At 38.2% G+C, this 24,651-nt stretch overlaps 2 protein-coding genes across 2 annotated transcripts in view; both read left to right on the top strand.

The window, feature by feature from the left end:
- The window catches only part of LOC131941713 (cytochrome P450 3A8-like), a 32,935-nt gene extending 8,556 nt beyond the window's left edge, over positions 1–24,379 (top strand). Inside the window, exon 8 of the mRNA XM_059301170.1 lies at positions 23,770–24,379. Coding sequence (XP_059157153.1) covers positions 23,770–23,919 — 150 coding nt within the window. The 3' untranslated portion in view covers positions 23,920–24,379. The remainder of the gene's footprint in view (positions 1–23,769) is intronic.
- Positions 5,999–12,633, top strand: LOC131941726 (cytochrome P450 3A19-like). Its single transcript, XM_059301193.1, has 7 exons — positions 5,999–6,079; positions 7,389–7,570; positions 8,235–8,373; positions 9,186–9,337; positions 9,689–9,993; positions 11,217–11,501; positions 12,474–12,633. The coding sequence occupies exons 2-7, from the start codon at positions 7,405–7,407 to the stop codon at positions 12,624–12,626; spliced, it is 1,200 nt and encodes a 399-aa protein (XP_059157176.1). The 5' UTR covers positions 5,999–6,079; positions 7,389–7,404; the 3' UTR covers positions 12,627–12,633.
- Positions 24,380–24,651: the final 272 nt, after the last annotated feature.

Genomic DNA, 24,651 nt, shown 5'->3' with positions numbered 1-24,651 from the left:
AAACTGCAAAAATGCAGCTAAATTGACATTTTAATTTGTTTTTACAACCCATTTTGGCGCCCCCTAAGGTCGGCGCCCGGGGACTAATGTCCCCCCTGCCGTCCCCCCAATCGCTACGCCTCTGCCTACATCTACAAAACAGACAAGTGATAAAATAAAGCGTGTGAGAGATTGGTTAAAGATTACAAAAACTGATTCAATTATTACCAGAGTTGAAAATTAAAGTGGGACAATAATTTTGAACTGTGGCCTAGTTTTAACGAAAGCTTACTCGTTGCTGTTGATGGTGCAACAATTCACCGGCTGCAAAGTATACTAATTTCAGCTTTGTTTATCCTATAAACATGTTCATTGCTTAATGTGGAACCCACACTGAATTATTCAATATTGATCTATAACGCTAACTTCAGTATATAAGGACCATACAACTACAAAAACAGTAAGATACGTCTTTTGGATTTCTTTTTTTTTCCTACGTCACAAGTCGAAATAATATCCGTAATTGTTAATTAATTATTCCTCTTCCAAAGGCCAACAGTAATAAAATAGGGCATTGATATCTTCAGTTGAGTTCGGGCGCATTTGATATTTTTTGTAGGTGTGGGGGGGGGGGGGACTCTAGTAAAAGTAGGCTATTTTCAACATAAATTAGGCCTATATATTTTTTTTTCGTCTGAGGATAGGGGTAAGGGAAGTGACCAAAAAACTCTGGTACCCTAAAAAATTAAAGACAATTGTTAAGTACAATGAACATTGGGACCTAAAGCCTTGGTCAGCACGCAACAGACAAAAATAATAATCATTAAAAAAGTTTTTAAAAACCCACGTTTTCTGATTGAACTAAAAAGTAGAAAATAAATGCTATACATCACAATAATGCAAGCGATCACTCTACTATAAGCGATCAAAAACGTGGGGCGCCGAAGTAAAAGTTATATTACTATTGATTAGATAATACTATTGACTTTTATTAGGGAGCTTGTAGAGAGTCAACAGTATTAGAAACTTTAAGAAAATCACGGCGCCCCACGTTTTTGATCGCTTATAGTAGAGTGATCGCTTGCATTATTGTGATGTATAGCATTTATTTTCTACTTTTTAGTTCAATCAGAAAACGTGGGTTTTTTAAAACTTTTTTAATGATTATTATTTTCTACTTTTTAGTCTTTGTCTGTTTGTTTGCATTAAAATCTTGCTATCGATTTTATCTTTTCACTTTTTTTTTTGGGTAAACGAAGACAACTCGTAAAAAGACAACTCGTAAAAAGACAACTCGTAAAAAACACGTTGTGTGAATACGTTACTGACTAGAACACATAGATTTGAACCCGTGTGGAGTGGGATAGCAATCGTGTGCCCAACCACTCGACCATGTCGTCTCCCCCAAACTGGCCACCAGTGGTAATAGTTATCTCTTGTAACTTTAAAGTCGGTTAAAACTAAATTATCTGCCCCTAAGCCTGTCGCGAAGTGGGATCGTTCGCTTCACTGCGCGCGGCAAGAGAGAGGCTAGCTACGCGTCGCTGGTTTTTTCTAATGGCTCGCAGAGGAGAATTATATATATAGATTATATAGCGGTCTAAAATGCTCAATAAAATGTTTCCATTGATCAATTTAGTAATAATAACAATTGCATATTCTATGGTCATCCAAAAGAAAGCTTCCCTGAAAATTTCAGCGCGCTAGCTAACTGGGAAGTGCCAGAAATTTCGATCGCAAGATTTGATTGGAAAGACAAACAAATAAACAAACAGAGAAAGCAAGTTAAAGAAAACGTGGGAAAAAGACAAACAGTAACACGAATTTGGACCAGTGTTTCTTTCAGACTTTTTCCCCCCGGGGGGGGGGGACTTGATGATTTTCAGGGGAGGGCGGACTAAATTTCCCGTAGGGGGGGGGGGTAAGCGGACACGGGTAAAAGTATATATTCGCTATATAAATTTCACTTCGTTCGGGGGGTGGGGTAGACTTTCTTCGAAGGCGGAAGAAACTCTTTTTGATTTGGACTTAGCCCGACAACGAAAACGCGTCTTGTCCAAATGAAGACACGCGGCTTGCGGGAAAAATGTGCAACCGGAAAACTGCGAACACGGAAAACTGCACAAACAGAAATAATAATCATTAAAAAAGTTTTAAAAAACCCACGTTTTCTGATTGAACTAAAAAGTAGAAAATAAATGCTATAGGCCCTACATCACAATAATGCAAGCGATCACTCTACTATAAGCGATGAAAAACGTGGGGCGCCGAAGTAAAAGTTATATTACTATTGATTAGATAATACTATTGACTTTTATTAGGGAGCTTGTAGAGAGTCAACAGTATTAGAAACTGTAAGAAAATCACGGCGCCCCACGTTTTTGCTCGCTTATAGTAGAGTGATCGCTTGCATTATTGTGATGTAGGGCCTATAGCATTTATTTTCTACTTTTTAGTTCAATCAGAAAACGTGGGTTTTTTAAAACTTTTTTAATGATTATTATTTTCTACTTTTTAGTCTTTGTCTGTTTGTTTGCATTAAAATCTTGCTATCGATTTTATCTTTTCACTTTTTTTGGGTAAACGAAGACAACTCGTAAAAAGACAACTCGTAAAAAGACAACTCGTAAAAAGACAACTCGTAAAAAGACAACTCGTAAAAAGACAACTCGTAAAAAACACGTTGTTTGAATACGTTACTGACTAGAACACATAGATTTGAACCCGTGTCGAGTGGGATAGCAATCGTGTGCCCAACCACTCGACCATATCGTCTCCCCCAAACTGGCCTACCTCCTGTAACTTTAAACTCGGTTCAAGCTAAATTCTCTGCCCCTAAGCCTGTGGCGACATGTGATCGTTCGCTTCACTGCGCGCGAGGTACGCGTCGCTGGTTTTTTTCCCACGTTTTCTTTAACTTGCTTTCTCTGTGTCTGTGTTTCTGTGTTTCTGTGTTTGTCTTTCCAATCCAATCTTGCGATCGAAATTTCTGGCACTTCCCAGTTAGCTAGCGCGCTGAAATTTTCAGGGAAGCTTTGTTTTGGATGACAATTGAATATTCAATTGTTTTTATTACTAAATTAATCCATGGAAACATTTTATTGATCATTTTAGACCGCTATATAATTGTACCAAAAAACGTGGGGGAAAAGGGACATTACCCAGTAACTGTAATTTGATGAAAACAAGGTTCGGCACTCCCCCTCTTTTTGCTTACTGAGTAGTTGTCACGCTGTGTTTGTGTACAAACAACCATAACGTAACAACTGGTGGCCAGTATGGGGGAGACGATATGGTCGAGTGGTTGGGCACACGATTGCTATCCCACTCGACACGGGTTCAAATCTATGTGTTCTAGTCAGTAACGTATTCACACAACGTGTTTTTTACGAGTTGTCTTTTTACGAGTTGTCTTTTTACGAGTTGTCTTCGTTTACCCAAAAAAAAAGTGAAAAGATAAAATCGATAGCAAGATTTACATGCAAACAAACAGACAAACACTAAAAAGTAGAAAATAATAATCATTAAAAAAGTTTTAAAAAACCCACGTTTTCTGATTGAACTAAAAAGTAGAAAATAAATACTATACATCACAATAATGCAAGCGATCACTCTACTATAAGCGATCAAAAACGTGGGGCGCCGTGATTTTCTTACAGTTTCTAATACTGTTGACTCTCTACAAGCTCCCTAATAAAAGTCAATAGTATTATCTAATCAATAGTAATATAACTTTTACTTCGGCGACCCACGTTTTTGATAGCTTATAGTAGAGTGATCGCTTGCATTATTGTGATGTATAGTATTTATTTTCTACTTTTTAGTTCAATCAGAAAACGTGGGTTTTTTAAAACTTTTTTAATGATTATTATTTGTAATGGCTAGCAGAGGAGAATTATATATATAGATTATATAGCGGTCTAAAATGCTCAATAAAATGTTTCCATTGATCAATTTAGTAATAATAACAATTGAATATTCAATGGTCATCCAAAAGAAAGCTTCCCTGAAAATTTCAGCGCGCTAGCTAACTGGGAAGTGCCAGAAATTTCGATCGCAAGATTGGATTGGAAAGACAAACAAATAAATAAATAAACACACAGAGAAAGCAAGTTAAAGAAAACGTGGGAAAATACGCAAATACAAAATAATTATACTAATACACTTTGATTGTGTCATATTATATTTCGTGGAAATATATTTAGGTATGCTACAATGCACATGTAGTCACTCTGCTAATGTTTATAAATACTCGATTCAAGAAATTAAAAATGTCCTTGCGCACTTTTTTATGCGCAATTTTCCAATGCACAATTTTCCGTTGCGCATCTTTCCGGTCACCGCTAGCAGATGCTTGGAAACCAATTGGGGTAGGTGTTGGTGCGGTGGTATTTGGTGAGAGTATGATGAAAGATACCCGTTATTTTTAACCATTGGGTGCTCGAGTGCAGAGGCGTAGCGACCCTACCCGGCGCCCGGGGACAAACTTTTCGATTTGCACCCCCCCCCTCGAACTTTTCATTTGCACCCCCGCCCCTCAAACTTTCGATTTCCACCCCCCCTCGAACTTTTCATTTGCACCCCCCCCCCTCAAACTTTCAATTTGGCGCCCCCCTAAGGTCGGCGCCCGGGGACATATGTCCCCCCCCCGCCCCCCCCCCCTCTCGCTACGCCTCTGCTCGAGTGCCGTTTTTAGTATGAACCCCGCCTCCCATGTTCGTCAGTTATTTTAATTAATTATTGCAGTATCGGACAGCGTCCACACAAGTTTATTTTGATATTGTACTTGGTCTTTTGAATGTGATTGTCCACAAAAAGACGTGTCATTCTGTATAGATCACATGTGCTGGTTGTTTAATTGACCCTATCAGTCATTAACCTGTTTGTCCAATATAAAAAAAATGTCGCATCGCCTTCATTGGATGACATTACGGAACTTGATTGTAAATTTAGAGGGTTCCCTTAGACAGCTGGAGTTATTTTACCTGAAAGGTGAAGTCACACGTATTGCAGTTACACAGGGATAATATAGTGCTAACACCGGATGTGGTATTAAGTGACAGGCGGCGCCGGACTAAAAGCTCTCTAATATGATCTATGATGAGTGAACTGTCTCACAAAAATGATTCATCGTCATTATTTTTGTATCAGTGTCTTCACTCAGATTTAAAAGATACATGTGAAGTGAATTTCTCTATAGAGACCATGACAAATAAAATATGCTTTTGTAACCGTTACATAAAGGACCAATATGTCTCGCTAGAAATAAGCGCTGTAAAGTAGAGATGAAGCAGAGTTCAACTATGTTCCGACGACCTTGAAAACATTTTTTGAATTTAAGCACGAGAGCTACACCTAAACGTCTGGGTTTGCAAACTTGCGTTGAAGGCAGAGTTTCTTCCTGGCATCTTTTACCGACCCCCACCTCCACCGGAGACAAATATCTGAAAGAAACACTGGTTGTATCCAATGTTTCATCTAAGGGAGATTAGCTAGTGTGCACAATGCATTTTCTGTGAGCGGTGTTCTTAAAGTCTTATACGAGGATATATTTATTTTACAAAATGACTGCGCAGCAGCTCAAAACTACTGCGCGGCCGCGCAACCGCGCAGCTTAGAAGGAACATTGGTTGTATACCATGCCGCTAGACCACATAGTTCCTTAAGGGAATATGCTAATAATCCGGTATGATTTATAACTGTGATTATTTTATTTAATTACATTTATATATATTTCCAGATGTATCTACCATTTCTTGGAGATGTATCCGTGTGGCTCCTCCTCCTTGTTGCAACTCTGACAGCATTCTATTTGTACACTACAAGCTTTGTGGGCGTGTTCAAGGCTGTGGGAATCCCTGGCCCCGCCCCTTGGCCAATCATAAACCACATACCTGAGCTAAAGAAGCATGGTCTATCTAAGATGCTGGATGATTGGAGAGCAAAGTATGGCAAGACTTATGGGATATATGGCTTGTTTCCAAGGTGTGCTACTCTTGTGACCTTTGACGTGAGGTTACTTGAATACATTATGGTCAAAGACTTCAGCAATTTTGTGGATAGAGTTGCAATGAACACATCCCTCTGTGCTGTTGTTCATGTAAGTTTGCAAATGTAGGACGTCGCATCAAATGAGGAGAACAATCATCCATTACAATGAAGAAAATACTTTAAGAATCGCAAATAGACTACATTTTCTTAAAGTTGTTTTGTTTTATATTTTCAAGATTAAATTGTATGTGCGTAAAACTGTAATTGTAATTTTTAAACTAAAATGAAACAATAAAAATAAATTGAAAAAAAATTCCATAAAATAAAAACTATAATTTAAAATCGTAAAATACTCAGAATTCCTCACCCTCCCCATAAAATCTCCACCCCCTTTCTATACTCTGGAGTAAATTTTAGCATATACAGTGTTTCTTTCAGACGTTTTTCTCCGGGGTTGCACTCGAATCCAGAGGCGTAGCGAGGGGGGGGCGGGGGGGACATATGTCCCCGGGCGCCGACCTTAGGGGGCGCCAAATTGAAAGTTTGAGGGGGGGGTGCAAATGAAAAGTTCGAGAGGGGGGTGCCAATCAAAAGTTTGAGGGGGGGGGGGTGTGCAAATGAAAAGTTCGAGGGGGTGTGCAAATCGAAAGTTTGAGGGGGGGGGGGGGTTGCATATGAAAAATTCGAGGTGGGGGGTGCAAATCGAAAGTTTGTCCCCGGGCGCCGGGAAGGGTCGCTACGCCTCTGCTCGAATCTTCCAGGGGGAGAGGGGGGGGGGAAGATACTGGTTTTGAGGTTTTTCAACCTCAAAAAAAAAAATTTCTATTTCTTCCGCGGAAAATCACGGCGCCCCACAAAAAACGTGGGTCGGGCAGATGGGTCGGGAAATTTGATGGTGAACGTACCCACGTTTTTTGTCAGTCATCACAAGAACCTGCACAGCTCGAGGAAGCACAAAAGAAAAATTTATTTTCTACTTTTTAGTCCACAAGAAAAACGTGGTTTTTTAAAAAGTTTTTTTAAAGTATTTTATTCTTACAGTTTCTAATACTGTTGACTCTCTACAAGCTCCCTAATAAAAGTCAATAGTATTATCTAATCAATAGTAATATAACTTTTACTTCGGCGCCCCACGTTTTTCATCGCTTATAGTAGAGTGATCGCTTGCATTATTGTGATGTATAACATTTATTTTCTACTTTTTAGTTCAATCAGAAAACGTGGGTTTTTTTAAACTTTTTAATGATTATTATTATAGATAGAACCGCCCTTGTTTTTTTTTAAAAAGCTCCGTAGATTGAATATGAATAATTCGATTAAAAAGCAACAGATTATCATTTTGAGTTACATGTAAAGTTGATCAATGTTAAATTTCGCATTGTACGTTACAGTCTGACTTTATTTCTCTGGTCTCTCAGGGTTTATTTTTCCTGAATGGGGGACCACTGGACCAGGTCTAGACATGTGTTGTCTCCCATGTTCACTGCTGGGAGGTTGAAGCAGATGCTGCATCACGTCAACACCAGCGCTGCCGACCTGGTGGCTCTCATCAAGAAACACAAGGAGGAGGGGAAGCTCATCCCTCTCAAAGTCACTGCAGGTGGGTTCATGAAGAGAGAGTTAAGGGGAGGGGGAGGCTCAAGGTCACAACAGGTGGGTTCATGAATGGAGGGTTAAGGGGGGGGGGGGAGGCTCAAGGTCACAACAGGTGGGTTCATGAATGGAGGGTTAAGGGGGGGGGAGGCTCAAGGTCACAACAGGTGGGTTGATGAAGAAAGGGTTAAGGGGCGGAGGCTCAAGTTTACAATAGCTAAGCTCATGAACTAGTGGACGGTGTAGCCGGAAGTTACTACTATGACTGCTGACCCGAAATTTTCGTGTGCGAATCACAACTTGTTCTGTTGAGCACCGTAATCGCATCGCATTAGGGCATACTGCTGACACCCCCACCCCTCCTTTCTTCACAGTGTGCAGTTCTTTTTTTTGGACGACACCCAGTGTTTCTTCCAGACTTTTTTTCTCTGTGGGGGGGGGGGGGGGGGGAAGGGTGCACTTGAAATTTTCGGGGGGGGGGGGGGGCGGTAGACTTTCTTCGGGGGGGGGGGGGGCGGACACTGTTAAAAGTATATACTTTCTATATAATTATATCAATTTCATTTCGAAGAGATGCCTGGAAGAGAAACTCTGACGACACCTACAGTTTTGTGAAAATCTAGATTTTGATCCTTTTACAACATTTAAAAAAATGTCTTTTCTTTCTGCAGCCCGTTACACTTCCGATGTAATAGCCAGGGTAGGTTTTGGTGTAGATTCCAAGGCTTTGACAGAAGAAAAAAGTGAATTTGCTTACAACATCAACAACTTTATTCGCATTCCTGCCACACGTCTTCAAAATATTTTCAGGTGCAATTTAGTTGTAAATTAGTTAAAAAAGTTGTTTAGATAGTTAATCACTTATTGTAACAAAACTAACTATAAAACTAATTTTTGTAAAAAAAAAACATTTTTTTTCTGTTTTTAAAAAGTAAAATTTAGATTTTTTAAATTGTGTAACGCGAGGCGGGGGGGGGGGGGGGGGAGGGAGGGGGTGAGTTACCAGTATACCCGTGTCAAAAAATACTGCAATAATAGTACCTTCTTCAATGTTTACACACGCATATATATATATATATATATATATATATATATATATATATATATATATATATATATATATATATATATATATCGCAGATATCAATGATAATTATGTGAATAACTCAAACCTTAACCTAAGACCTAACTTGAAAAAAAAGTAAAGATTCCTTATAAGACCTAGTAATCCACTTGGCAGATAAAGAATTGTCCATATGTTTCATGACATCGGCCTATGAAGGGATGGTGTGGTCAACACTATGCCCAGCCGCATTTACTTTCGCTAACGTAAGTCAGGTACCCATCAGAGCTGGGTGAACTCAGAGAGGTACTACAGTCACATGTACGAATTGAGATTCGAACTCGAGACCTTCGGGACCTAACTTGACTAAACCTGCTATACCAACCTGACACCTGACTAACAACCTGTCAAAACCTACTTTAGATAGAGCCTATTTATTGACATTTTGTTTGGACTACGCCACAAGTACAATTACCCTAATTTTAGTCATAAAGCTTGATATTCACTACAATCACAAACAATGAGTGAAAATATGCATTATGTTTTCAATTATTCACAGAGCTATTAATGAATTTTGTCCACCCGTCATGAAGATTGGTCTTGCTCTATTTAACGAACAAGTGGATGCTATTTTACCAGAAACCAATAATTACTTCGTTAATTTTATCAATGATGCGATTGAACGTAAACTAGCTGAAAAGAAAAATAAAGGTAAAAAAAAAATCTTAAATTACAAAGTGTTTATCTTAGAGGGTTGTTTCGTATTTTAACAGACTTGAAAACTATATATATGATGCGCAACGGAAAAAGCGCAAAAAAAAAAGCGCAAACAGAAATTTGCGCACACAAAAAAAAAATTGAAAAAAAAAAGCTAATGTTCCCCTGACACCTCAAAGTTCCCCATGATGTTTCACTGAAAAATTTAAGCTTTCCATACCATAATGTTCCCTAGACACCTCTAAACCAGACACATCTTAGTCTCTTCCCCTGATGTTCCCCAAACACCTATAAATTTCCCCTAATGTTCCCCAGACACCTCTAAGTTCCCCTAATGTTCCTCAGTCACCTCTAAGAAGACCCACCTGGACATGCTTGACATGCTACTTGAAGCAGAGGTCGATGACCGGACAGGTCAACAGCTGACCGCAGCAGACAGGAAAATCACCAGGAAATACGTGATCGGCAACTCCGCCATCTTGATCTTAGCTGCCTTTGAAACCACGTCAACGGCCCTAAGCTCCATCTTGTACCTACTAGCCAGGCACCAAGACATTCAGGACAAGGTCATTGAAGAAATTGACGAGGTCATGCAGGGCAAGTCCAAACCCACATACGAGGACATGGCTAAGTTGACCTATACAACTCAGGTATTTTATCGAAATCTGACAAAATATTTATAGTATCGATGTGGCTTATTAGTAGAAATTCTTTTGGTTCCTTATTTTACTATTTGAAATGGATAATAGTTTTTTTTTTTTTTTTTTTTTAAATCTGCATTTAGCTTAATTAACTTGTTTCTAAGTTGTTATTTGTTAAAATTAAAAATAAAAGTGTAAAACTACGGGTTTAGCAAAGTATATAATAGTATTTGTTGATCTTACAGCATTACTGTTTTACCCTAAAGAAAGTAATATAAAATGTATTTTTATTTAAACAAAATGAATTGAAATACCTCATATAGAATAGCTTTGGTAACCTGGCGGCCTATGGCACAAGTGAAGTAAAGTTCACTTGTTTTTGTGACTTCGGCATATGAAGGGATAGTGTGGTTAGCACTAATATCAGCCGCCTTTACTTTCCCTAACGTTAGTTTCTTACCCATCTAGGCTGGGTGGACTCAGGGACAGCCTACTGAGCTGAACCGGGATTCGAACTCGAGACTTTCGTGATAGCATTCTAGTGCTCTACCAGCTAAGCTACGCCATCCCTTACAACAAAAGGGCAATACAACTAATTATCCAAATACGTTGGTACACAAGACACATAGGCGATAAAAGTGTCCGTTTGTTTTAATGACCTCGGCATACATAGGAATCGTGTGATGAACACACTGCCCAGCCGCCTTTGTTTCCCTAACATGAGTCAGGTGCCCATCTTTCTTCTTTTTCTTCTTCGTTCTCAATTTTAGTGTTGGTAAGGATCCCCTCCAGCACAATTAAGTAGACATGTCAACTGGTTATGCGCCATAGAGGCCATTGACTCCGATTTCAGCCTGCTTTTCTTTTTGGGATTAGCTTCCATAGCTTTTGTCCAACCAAGAACAAATTACGATGCAAAAGTTGCATGATTTTGGAGTTGTCTCTCATAGAAGAGTGGTTTTCGAGCCTCATCTCCCCGAGGGTTCGAACTCGAGACTGTTCGGTTTAGCAGCCATGAGCTTTACCGACTCGACCACGCCGACCCCCTAGGTGCCCTTTATATCCGGGTGGAATCTAGGACCACCTACATACTTGACCCTGTTATCTCTGGTCTTGAGACGTTATCCAACAACATAAAACATGTACAAACGTATGGCGATATGAGCAAGCTGTGTATGTTGTATGTTGTATGTTGTACCAGGTGATTGTATGTTGTATGTTGTACTCACCAGGTGATCTACGAGTCACTGAGGATGTTTCCCCCCTCACCTGACATCACACGCAGGGCCAAAGAGACCAGAAACTTCAACGGGATGACCATCCCAAAAGGGATCACAATTTTCATCCCCATCTTCAAGATTCTAAAAGACCCTGAATATTTCCCTGACCCCTATAAATTTGACCCGGACAGATTCTCACCCCAGAGGAAGTCTGAGATTGACCCCGTGACCTTTTTACCTTTTGGGTTTGGCAGACGACAGTGTGTGGCCAAACGTCTGGCACTGGTGGAACTTAAGGTCAGATTTTTTTTTTTCATTGTAGAGCTGTCAATGTGTTGTTCTTATCTGTAATATTATTAATGGGATATCTATAAAAAAAAGTTATCACAAATAGTTGTAGTAATTAGTATAGCAAGTAATTTTGTAATGCTTGGACAATTAAACTACAAAGTTGTTAGCTACAAACGATGTGCCTGGACGTCTATTTGGTTGTAGTCCAGGGATCGGCAACCTGCGGCTCGCGAGCCGCATCCGGCTATTATGATGTCAAGGTGCGGCTCTTCAGCTCCCTGCACAAATATTAATAATTATTTTATTTAGTTTTTAAAACTCATAAAAATATTAGTCTGCAACACTCGATAATGAACAATATAATAATAAATATAACCAATAAACAGAGTTATAAGATTTGACTACAATGTAGTCAAATCTTATAACTATGTACTTTGATCAGCCACAGAACTGAAGTTTCTCTTTCTAAAATTAGGATTTTAACGATATACGTAAAATAAAAATGCTTAATTAAGCCTTTTTAGATCATTCTTAATGTATGGCCAATGAATCCATATTTAATATTCATAGACTGACTTAAGATTTTTGTTCTTTTTTTGTTATACATAAATGTTTATAATAATTATTTTAACTTTCATAAATATACTGGTTTTCACTAATAAAGGACCATGTAATTAATATATATTTTTTGCAGCTCTATATATAGTTATTGTCTTTCTATATTGTCATTATCTTAACTAACTTTAAAATAAAAACTTTTGATGGAGTTGTTGCCCTTATTTATTGTCTTTCATTAGACAAATTAAAATAAACATTTTCTATCCTTTTTTACAAGCTTTTATTTTTATTCTTTATATTGACTAACTTTTTTTTTTTGAGCTTGTATATACAAAGAGAGTTCTTTTTCCTATGTTACTCACACTCTTAAAAACCACTTTGAACACCAGAAAAGATAACTTGTCCTACTGTCCTCCCCAGGTTGTTCTGTGTCAGCTACTGACCACCATGAGGTTTGTTCAGACAGACAGGACAGAACCAGCTCTTGGAAACGAGGCTGAGTACATCCATGTGGATGGATTTTTTGTGGCCAAGAAACCCATAGAGATGGATATAGTTCTGAGAAACCAGTGAGGTCGTCGTAACCTCGGGACAGGACAGCTAGACATCATCACAAATGACTTAATGTTACCTTCGCATTCTGCACGTGAAGAACAGTCTAAAAAATTAAGGGCGTTGGTAAATTGCGAGACGCGAAACGCGAAATTGCGAGCTGTGAAAGTTTTAAAGGGGTGCGAAAATTGTCAGTCACATGACAAATTTTAACTTGATTTTCTCGCATAATATGTCAATAAATAATTTTATAATTTACATAGGGTATGGGTTTTGACTACAAAATTTTTTTTAAAAGAGAAAATTACTCATGCATTCTAGATTTATAGAACGCTTTACAAATACCCTTTACATTTCTAGATTTTATTTTGTCATTTTTTTTAGTGTATGAGATGGGCTTGAGAAAACATTTAGTTGTAACAGTTAAATAGATTTTTGTCTTTCTGTATTACCTCCCTTGAATTTCCAGGTTTGGGTTCTGTTACTAGATGGCTCTCCTAGTCCAGAGTTATCTATAGTCAGCGTTAGGGACGGCGTGGTAGTGTATGGCGCTTGATTCCAATTCCGAAGGTCTCGAGTTCGGATCTCGGATTGGTCTCGAGACTGTATGATCTCCGTGAGCCCACCCCAGCTCTAATGGGTACCTGACCTACGTGGAAAAATAAAGGCCGAGAAACATAAATATATTACGTCTTGGATATAAACGGAAAGAGAAAGGAGAACATTACTTTATTTTTACATATATATAGTCATGTTTTTAAGAAACAATTTTCTGCCTTTTGCTTGATTGTGCAATATGTGTAGTGAATTAAATGACTATTCTTGTATATATTTTGTCAATGTGTGAACGCGTTTTGTTTGGGTTGTTTTGTGTGTGTGTGTGTGTGTGTGCGTGCTTTGTCACAACATGTTACTAGAGGTACGTGTGTGATTGTGTGCGTGTGTGTGCTTTGTCACAACATGTTACTAGAGGTACGTACACATTTTTCGAAACACATTCCCGTGACCGGAGAAATGATGAGGCATTAACCCAACCACATCAACATGGGACAGCTAATGGATATGTTACTAGATGTCGTTAATGAAATCAGAGAGTTATTTGCTCACGAATGTCTAGTTAATGTGTGATTAAAACAAGATCAGTCTAGACGTTTGGTCTTCTAGGTAGCTAGAAATCTAGATGTTTAGTTCCCTGCGTTGCTCTGTTTGATGACTCAGTTTTTATCAGCATGATTGAGATCTAGGGTCCAAATGTAGGTTAAAGATGTTTTGTATAAATGTGGAGACTAGATTAAGGCATAGTCTATTAGATGTAGGTGTTTGTTGACCTGATAAGATATATAACCGCGTTTCTTAGTTAAGTGTCTATGTATATGTGTGAGAATTTGGTATTCAGTCTTTAGAAACTAAGTGACGATGATTTTTTTCTATTAATTCTTAGTAAATTAATATAAAACGATTTGTTTTAACGAAAAGTAACATTAAAAATTGACACACTTTTGCAGACACGGTTTTATTTTAATTAATTTTTTAAAGTCCTGTACAAACAAGATTTGTAAATACAATAGATGATTTACATATAAACTGTAAAACTTGTTTAATCACAGCCAGTGGCGTAGCGAGGTCGGGTGTCACCCGGTGCGGCACTTAATGGTGTCACCCCCCAGAGGCGTAGTGACCCTTCCCGGGGACAAACTTTCAATTTTTCGATTTGCACCCCCCCCCCTCAAGTTTTCGTTCTGCACCCCCCACCCTTAAACTTTCGATTTGCACCCCCCTCCTCAAGTTTTTCTCTATATATTTTGCTATTTTTTGCCTTGGTGTCACCCCCCCCCCCCCTAAATGGTGTCACCCGGTGCGGTCCGTACCCCCCGCCCCCCCCCCCCCCTCGCTACGCCTCTGATCACAGCAGCGTGACATAGAGGATAAAAAAACATCAACTTAACGCCCGTTTTAATTTCCCATCAACGGGCTACATTTCTAGTTAGTTATACTCTTAACAACCTTGTTGAACCATGACCTAGTTTTGCAACAGCTGATTCATTGCTGTTGATTGTGCAACAGTTCATCTGCATCAAAGGATAGTATAAATATTTTAACCTCTAATTGCATTAAATGTGTTCATTGTGTACGGTGGAACAAAACATACTAAATTATTCAACATCGAACTCGCTCTAACTTCATCAACGGAGGAGCATATAATTAAAACAACAGTAAGAAAAGTTTGTATGATTATTTATCCTCTTGTACGGTTAAAAATAATATCAATAATTATCAAATAATTTTTTATCTCCAAAATATATCACCGGTGTTTATTTCAGGCATTCCTCTAGGCAGGGGCTGCCTCCAGAGGCGTAGCGACCCTTCCCGGCGCCCGGGGACAAACTTTCGATTTGCACCCCCTCCCCTCGAACTTTTTAAGTTGCACACTCCCCCCCCCCCCCCCTCAAACTTTCGATTTACACCCCCCTCGAACTTTTTATTTGCACCCCCCCCCTCAAACTTTCAATTTGTTTTTCCAACCCATTTAGGCGCCCCCCACCCCTAAGGTCGGCGCCCGGGGACATATGTCCCCCCCCGCCCCCCCCCCCCCCCCTCGTCGCTACGCCTCTGGCTGCCCCCACCCCCTCTCCCCACTCCAAGGAGTACATGCACCCCCTCACCCCTCTCGGGAAAAAAGAAACCTTGCTCTTCTCTGCAATTCAGAACCCTTCCTCTCCAAAATGACCTGTTGAAATTTAATTCACGAAAGCGATTTTAAATGCAGAAGTACAACATCCTAGTCATACTTCTGAAGACGTCCAAACATCCATCCCCACTTACACGGTATTTAAAACAAAACAAATATTTATTGTATAATCGTCTCAAAGAAACAATGCGAGAAAAAAATAATATGAATTCACTTTCTTACGAAAATACTTCGAGGAGAAACTACACCTTTTCTTTAATTAGAGGGTTCATTCAGCTATAAATGATACCTAGCAGGTATTATGTAGCAAGTTAATTTAACTATGGAGACCTGGGAAAATCATTTGTATGCTTTTTCGTATTTATTACTACATAAAGGACCATTATGTATGTAATAAATAATCATAGTTAAGTATAGATGAAGAAGTTCAACTAGGTCTGTGACATTGTCTTTACATTCCAGGCCAGCCAGTGGGTTCTATGTCGGATGGCAAGATAAACGAATGCCCTTTAAACTAACAAACATAGTCGCTTTGGTTTTGCAAAACCATACTCTGTCGTTAGACCACACAGTTTCGTTAAGGCATAATTATGTTGATGGTCCGTTAATACGTGTCAAGTTTCCCTTTCAACCTAATTTTATCTACGGTAGACGAGGTAGGGTTGATCTGTATCTTGATTACGAAATATTAGGGGATGATGTGGTCTGCACTATGCCATTAACTTGAGTGGGGTACTCATTAGAGCTGGGTGCAGGGGCGTAGCGAGGGGGGGGGGGCGGGGGGGTTTGGACCGCACCGGGTGACACCATTTAGGGGGTGACACCAAGGCTAAAAATAGCAAAATATATAGAGAAAAGTTTGCCCCCGGGAAGGGTCGCTACGCCTCAGGGGGGGGGGGGTGACACCATTAAGTGCCGCACCGGGTGACACCCGACCTAGCTACGCCACTGGCTGGGTGTACTCAAGGAACTTGTAACTTTCGGGTCCTAATTTTTCTGGGATTATTTTAATGAATTATATTTATGTATAATTTCCAGATGTATCTACCATTTCTTGGAGACGTATCCGTATGGCTCCTCCTACTTGTTGCAATTCTGACAGCATTCTATTTGTACACTACAAGCTTTGTGGGCGTGTTCAAGGCTGTGGGAATCCCTGGCCCCACCCCTTGGCCAATCATAAACCACATACCTGAGCTAAAGAAGCATGGTCTATCTAAGATGCTGGATGATTGGAGAGCAAAGTATGGCAAGACTTATGGGATTTATGGGATGTTTCCAAGGTGTGCAACCCTTGTGACCTTTGACGCCAGGTTACTTGAATACATTATGGTCAAAGATTTCAGCAATTTTAGAGATAGAGGTGCAAACAATACTTCACGGAGTGCTGTTACTCATGTGAGTATATAGAATTAACTGTTAAGGGGGCACATACACCCAAAAACTAGTTGTTACGTTGCTGAAAAGAATTTTTTTAATCTATTAGAACTACAGATGCCGAGTTTGATAACAGAATTACTTACACATTCTATTCTATTAAAATGTACTGTGTTAAATATGTGTTATGAATAAGCACACACACACACACAAATTAAGAAAAATATCAACAATCGGCAATACAAAAATACCCAAACTGTAGAATAGATGTAAGAATTAAATATACAGCTATAATTTTCCCATACATCTAAAAGACAAGTATTACTATTGTGTGAATCACTCTTATGAAACTCATGTTTCTGATTTGTCCGTGATACAGAATTTTGAGAAAACGTAAATTTTACTAATACATATCTAAAAAGGTTTTACACATAGGTAAAATATTTTGGTCCGCATTACAGCAGCTAAATCTTTGAATGTGTGAGCGAAGTTGTATTACAACCTGACAAAAACTATTGTAGTAATGTATATATATATATATATATATATATATATATATATATATATCTTCTAATATATAAAGCTCAATTCTGTATGTAAAAATAAGTTTGTTTGTTTGTCGTTGACATACTTCGATGGATTTAAGTGTTAGACTATTATCGTGCTCATAGTCTAAATTTTTGAGATAAAAAATTGCTATTGAAAGTGTTGGGAAATAATTTTCATTTTTCAAACTGATAGTAATAATTGTCGGCATGTTCATTAAACATAATTTTAAAAAAATAAAAAAAATTCTAATTATGTCTGAAAATTATTTATATTTAGTCCTTTAGCACTTACTTCCCTTTGATAAATTAGGAAAACACAATTACTTCCCTTTATAAAACATTGCATTAGTGGAAAAGAATTTACTTTTTATTACTTTGTTTCGGTGTTGGGAAAAAAATAATTACATAATTAGCGGGGATTGATCAAGTGTAAATGTTGTAGGTATTTCATTTGGTTTGGTTTGGCACCTACGTTCGTTTAAGTGAGTGCAAAAGACTATGAATAAGTTGGGGTACTGTAGTCGATTATTAAGCTGAAACAGGCGATTCTGCCCCGGGCTAGACTGTGAGCACTTTGCGTTTATGTTCGCGTTAGTGTTTTCTTTGTGTTTAGGTTGGGTTTGCGTTAGTGGTTGCGTTTTGATTTGGTTCGTTTTTGTTCTTTCTTTTTTCGTTTTCGTTTGTGTTTTTTTTCTTTGGGTTTGTGTTTGTATTTGTGTTTGTGGTTGGTTTTGCGTTTGGATTTGGTTTGTTTTCGTTTGCTTTTTCGTTTGTGTTTTTTTCTTTGGGTTTGTGTTTGTGGTTGGTTTTGCGTATGGATTTGGTTTGTTTTCGTTTGCTTTTTCGTTTGTTTTTTTCTTTGTGTTCGTATTGGTGTTTGTGGTTGTGGTTGGGTTTGTTGTTAGGTTTTTGTTTTCGTTTGCTTTTTTGTTTGTTTTTTCTTTGTGTTTGTATTGGTGTTTGTGATTGTGGTTGGGTTTGTTGTTAGGTTTTTGTTTTCGTTTGTATTTGTAATTGTGTTAGCGTTATGTTTGCGTTTTGTTGTTTTAGTTGGTTGTGGTTTGGGTGGGCAATGCCGGGTTTATGATGATTACTTAACACACAGGTAATGTTCTTTAACAGAAAGCTTTTTCACAGAAGCCAGAGCAGGGCCTGGCCGGGACGGCTAGTATATATATATATATATATATATATATATATATATATATATATATATATATATATATATATATATATATATATATATATATATATAATCTTCTAAAACCTTTGATGATAACTCTGACATTTTTTTTGCTAATATTTCAGGGTTTGTTTTCCGTGAATGGAGACCACTGGATCAGGTCAAGACATGTGTTGTCTCCCATGTTCACTGCTGGGAGGTTGAAGCAGATGCTGCATCACGTCAACACCAGCGCTGCCGACCTGGTGGCTCTCATCAAGAAACACAAGGAGGAGGGGAAGCTCATCCCTCTCAAGGTCACAGCAGGTATGGTCATGAAGGGAGGGTTAAGGGGGGGGGGGAGGATCATGGTCACAGCAGGTGGGCTCATGAAGGGAGGGGGGAAGAAGGGGAGGCTCAAGTTCATAAAGGAGAAACACAAGCAGGAGGGGAAGCTGATCCCTCTCAAGGTCACAGCAGGTAAGTTCGTAAAGGAGAAACACAAAGATACCTTTCTTTGTCACAGCAGGTGATATCATCAAGATAATGGGTGGCATTGATAGCCTAGTCATTTTTTTTTAAGTTACATATCCTTTGGAACTTTACGACTTTACGGTTCATGGGGCAGTTGAAGTAGAGCTCAGCTATTTGTTACCTCGGTTGAAGGGATTGGGTGGCCAGCCCCGTACCCAGCCGCCGTTATAGGTACCCATTAGAGCTGGGTGTATTTTGAGATATTTTACGGATTCGAACTCGAGACTTTCAAGTAAGTAGTCGAACATTGTGCTATTCTCCGTCCCACTTTTCGCGAGACGCCCACAATTTATATTAAAAATCTTTATCTTGAGACTACTTTATTGATCAGAGTTTCTTCCAGGCATCTCTTCGGGGGAAAATATATAGAAAATATATACTTTTAACAGTGTCCGCCCCCCCCCCCCCGAAGAAAGTTTACCGCCCCCCCCCCCCCCCCCCGAAGATTTCAAGTGCCCCCCCGGAGAAAAAAGTCTGGAAGAAACACTGTTATTGATTATTTATCTATTTTTCTTCTGTTTTTTTTTCAGCTCGGTATACATCAGATGTAATCGCCAGGGTAGGTTTCGGTGTAGATTCCAAGGCTTTGACAGAAGAAAAAAGTCAATTTTTTTACTACATCAACAAATTTATTCGCATTCCTGCCACACGTCTGCAAAACATTTTCAGGTGCAAAATTACTAAATCAGTAATTCAGTAAAAAAAAAGGTTTAAATTATTTAGATCTACTAGTTAAAACATATGTAAAACGAATTGCTAGATGTTTTGTCTTTCAAAAGTTTTTCCGGAGGGGGGGGGGCGGCACTTAAACGTTGACGGGGGTGGGGCATTCTTAAAATTTCTGGGGATTGGGGATGCAGACCCTAGTTAAAGTAAAAAATTTTTTTTACAAAAATTCTAAATAAATTGGGGGGGGGGGGGGTTAAAAGGTGGGAGGAGGGGGGTGGTAAACATGCTCCGAGATTACAGCAACGCGCGCGACGAGTAAGCTAGTAGTAATTTTATAAAATTCTAACTGCATAGTTTCCTTGGTTGCCTTGCGTGTCAGATAGATAGATCGATCGTGTTATTTACTAAGAGACTGTTTGACAATAAATATTTTTTTGTTTACAGAACTATTGGCGAATTTTGTCCCCCAGTAATGAATATTGGCCTCACTCTATTTAACAAACAAGTGGATGCTGTTTTACCAGAAACTAATAATTACTTCGTTAACTTTATCAATGATGCCATTGATCGAAAACTAGCCGAGAAGAAAAATAAAGGTATGATACTATGAATCAATAATATATTTATCTTAATAAGAAAATTTAATATTGATATTAAGACAAATTAAAGATATATATTTTTGTGATAAATATAATAAATAATAAAAATAAGTATGAAAAGTAAAATACCAATGTTTATGCTCCTTATGTTTCGCCATGTTCTGTATATTTTATGTCATGATCCCCTTACTTGATGCCAACTCCCTCTGGATGTTCCTCACACTTTTTACCAAGTTCCCCCCTAATGTTCCCCAGAGACCTCTAAGTTTCCCCTAATGTTCCCCAGACACCTCTAAGTTCCCCCTAATGTTCCTCACACTTTATGCCAAGTTCCCCTAAAATTTCCCAGACACCTCTAAGTTCCCCATAATGTTCCCCAGACATCCCTAAGTTCCCCTAATGTTCCCCAGACATCTCTAAGTTCCCCTAATGTTCACCAGACACCTCTAAGTTCCCCTAATGTTCCCCAGACAAAGTTCCCCCTAATGTTCCCCAGACACCTCTAAGTTCCCCAAATTCCCCCCAACACCTCTAAAGTTCCCCTAATGTTCCCCAGACACCTCTAAGTTCCCCAAATTCCCCCCAACACCTCTAAGTTCCCCAAATTCCCCCCAACACCTCTAAAGTTCCCCTAATGTTCCCCAGACACCTCTAAGTTCCCCAAATTCCCCCCAACACCTCTAAGTTCCCCTAATGTTCCCCTCACTTTATGCCATTTTCCCCTAATGTTCCCCAGACACCTCGAAGTTCCCCTAATGTTCCCCAGACACCCCTAATGTTCCCCAGACACCTCTAAGTTCCCCCTAATATTCCCCAGACACCTCTAAGAAGACCCACCTGGACATGCTTGACATGCTACTTGAAGCAGAGGTCGATGACCGGACAGGTCAACAGCTGACCGCAGCAGACAGGAAAATCACCAGGAAATACGTCATCGGCAACTCCGCCATCTTGATCTTAGCTGCCTTTGAAACCACGTCCACAGCTCTAAGCTCAATCTTGTACCTACTGGCCAGGCACCAAGACATTCAGGACAAGGTCATTGAAGAAATTGATGACGTCATGCAGGGCAAGTCCAAACCCACATACGAGGACATGGCTAAGTTGACCTATACAACTCAGGTATTCTAATTTTAAATATGGACTACAAAGGTACCACAATCTACTCCTACAGTGTTAAAGCCGTCGTGTGGCAGCCAATTTGTTGGCACCGTTTTTTGTTCCGTATTGAAGCGAGTTATCAAGACTGAATCAGTATTAAAGGGAGCCCTTTTGTCATAATTATTTTAACGGGACATTTTTTTCGGTCATATGTGGTCGGGGTCGTTTTGCCAACTGCCACTTTGATCGGGAACTATTCGAAAAATAATTGACCTATACAACTGACCTATACAACTCAGGTATTTTTTTAAATACTGGCATGTTCTGCTTCAGAATCAAAAAACTTTAATTTAAAAACGAAATTTAAAAAACATGGATTTTTTGCCATGTGGAAATGTATTGCAAAAAAAAAAAAAAAAAAAAAAATAATTAAAAAAAATTAATGAGCATAAAAATACCAGTAATAGAAAGTATATGAAATTAGTTTATGATCTGTAATAGCTACATTTTGTAGCCAAAAGCAAAAATAGTAAAAATCAGCTTTGATCATATTTAATTGAAACACAAAAAAAAAATTATCTGCGTTAAACAGTATCGCTTTGTCATAGCAGAAATTTGGTAACAATCATAAATGTATGAGTATTTGCAAGCTGTGTATGTTGTATGTTGTACTCACCAGGTGATTGTATGTTGTATGTTGTACTCACCAGGTGATTGTATGTTGTACTCACCAGGTGATTGTATGTTGTATGTTGTACTCACCAGGTGATTGTATGTTGTATGTTGTACTCAACAGGTGATTGTATGTTGTATGTTGTACTCACCAGGTGATTGTATGTTGTATGTTGTACTCACCAGGTGATCTACGAGTCACTGAGGATGTTTCCCCCCTCACCTGACATCACACGCAAGGTCAAGGAGACCAGAAACTTCAATGGGATGATCATCCCAAAAGGGATCATAATTTTCATCCCCATCTTCAAGATTCTAAAAGACCCTGAATATTTCCCCGACCCCTATAAATTTGACCCGGACAGGTTCTCACCCCAGAGGAAGTCTGAGATTGACCCCGTGACCTTTTTACCTTTTGGGTTTGGCAGACGACAGTGTGTGGCCAAACGTTTGGCACTGGTGGAACTTAAGGTAAGATTTGTATTGTACAGTTATTGATTTTTTTTTTTTTTTTTTTTTTTTTTTTTTTTTTTTTTTCAATATGTACGTGAAAGTTTTTAAAGTAAAATATTTATAACTCGAATTAATGCATTAGCGTTTTTTTTTTTCAATTTTTACATGAGTTACGTACCTTAATTTAAAGAAGCTTGTAGCTACGAAATATATTTTTTTATGCTTTTCCTTATGCCACAATAGTTGTCTGTCTTTTTGTCTCTAATTTCGGTTCAGATAAGAGAATTATGGGTGCAACATAATATCATTTTAAATCTGATTATATATTAAATTAGGCATATAAAAATATAGATTATTCATTTTTTTAAAAGGGAGATAACTAGGTAATAATTATCACTCGATGTTTCTAGGTTAGACAAATTACGTAGGAACTAAGAATAGACCTTTTCGCTTGATTTTTTTATAAAGAAACATTGGCGACATTATTTTGGTCCCTATATAGATCTAGCAACATTTTGTTTTTATCCTGTGGGATGTCTATTTAAGTACTTCGAATTGTGAATTAAAAGAACATATGCAGTATATTTTATTTAAGTATCAGTTAATTCTCATGGCTTTACATTCTTTCAATACTAAAAGCCTAGAAAATATAACTAGTATAGAAATTTCTAAATAATAATCTCTAAAAATTACAAAGTAGACAATCATGCATAGGTCGTTTTTATACACATTTATAATACATTTGGTAATGAATGCTATAGCTATAATTATAGGTAAAGAGAGTTTTTGTTTAATTTCTTTTTTTTTTTAATTTGCATTCGAGCTGTTTAAATGCGATTACTAAACGTATTGTTTTTATTCATCAAGAGCCCCTATCCAAACATAGACATTAAAAGTTTTTTAAACAGTTACGGCCCTTTTATTATACTTCCCTGTCTTTACAAAAATCATTTTCCTTACGAAAATTTATATTTTTTAATCCCTTATCGAAAAGGCCTGTTAAGACTTTTTTTCTTCTTTTTTTGACTAAATTTTTTCCCAAAGCAACATTTCAAATTTTGTCGAATACCTTTTTTTTTTCACAACAAGTACTCTTCAATTATCAACTTTTAAACTTTAAATATAACTTTTCTATAGAGTTATTGCCTTTGGCTCAATTAACTTTTGTAACAAAGGTTCAATAGAGTTCTTTCCCTTACCTTGACTAACTTTCAAATTTAGAAATCTATACAGTTATTTCTCTTACTTTGACAAAGTTTCAATACAAACTTTCTACACGGCCAACGCTGACTCCTATTTACCAACACACTCCCAACATCCGAAAAGTTCACTTGTCCTACTGTCCTGCTGTCCTCCCCAGGTTGTCCTGTGTCAGCTACTGACCACCATGAGGTTTGTCCAGACAGACAGGACAGAACCTGCTCTTGGAAACGAGGCTGAGTACATCCATGTGGATCGGTTCTTTGTAGCCAAGAGACCCATAGAGATGGACATAGTGCTGAGGAGATAGTGAGGTTATCGTGACCTCGGGGTGAAGGTCATCGTATCCTCGGGTGAAAGGTCATCGTAACTTCGGGGTAGAGGGTCATCGTAACCTGAGGGTAGAGGGTCAACATAACCTCGGGGTGAAGGGTCATCGTAACCTCGGGGTGAAGGGTCATCGTAACCTCGGGATGAAGGCTCATCAAGTGTAACAACATCGGGGCCTTGAAGAAGGGAATAGAAATATTTACATTTGGAAAACAAATCTGTTAAGACCTGCCTATTTTAGTTTCACTATTGGCTTGCTAAATCAATGCATTGAAACTGTTCAACAGATATTGTTGCTCTGTATATTACTTATCCATGAATGTAATCTGTGATCTGCCTCATTCAATAATAGATCAGTATTACTTTTTTTTTTAAATTATAAATAACAGTTCGCTTAATTTAGTGTTTATCCAAGTGAAATAACTGATTAAAGATGGTTTATTGTTCCCCTCCCCCCCCCCCCTCCCCGTCACGCCTAAAAATAGCTGTTTTTAGACTGTTTAAAGTAAAAAAATTCTGAAAATCAATAAAAGCTACCAAAAAATTGTTTATTTTTTTTAAAAGGCAATACATTATATTTTTTTTACTTTTATATATCTAATTTGTCCTTTAATGCATTTTTTTTTAAAAAACTTTGTATGCTAAAAAGTACATACATTAACTGTTCCATATATTCTTTTATGTTTGTTTTATATATATATAGTATATATAT

Source organism: Physella acuta, unplaced genomic scaffold (genome assembly GCF_028476545.2).
Source record: "Physella acuta isolate Inbredline_101_S28 unplaced genomic scaffold, ASM2847654v3 ptg000030l, whole genome shotgun sequence".
NCBI classification, from domain to species: domain Eukaryota; kingdom Metazoa; phylum Mollusca; class Gastropoda; family Physidae; genus Physella; species Physella acuta.
The sequence above is the reverse complement of the archived record's forward strand: the minus strand, read 5'-3'. Positions and strand labels throughout refer to the sequence as shown.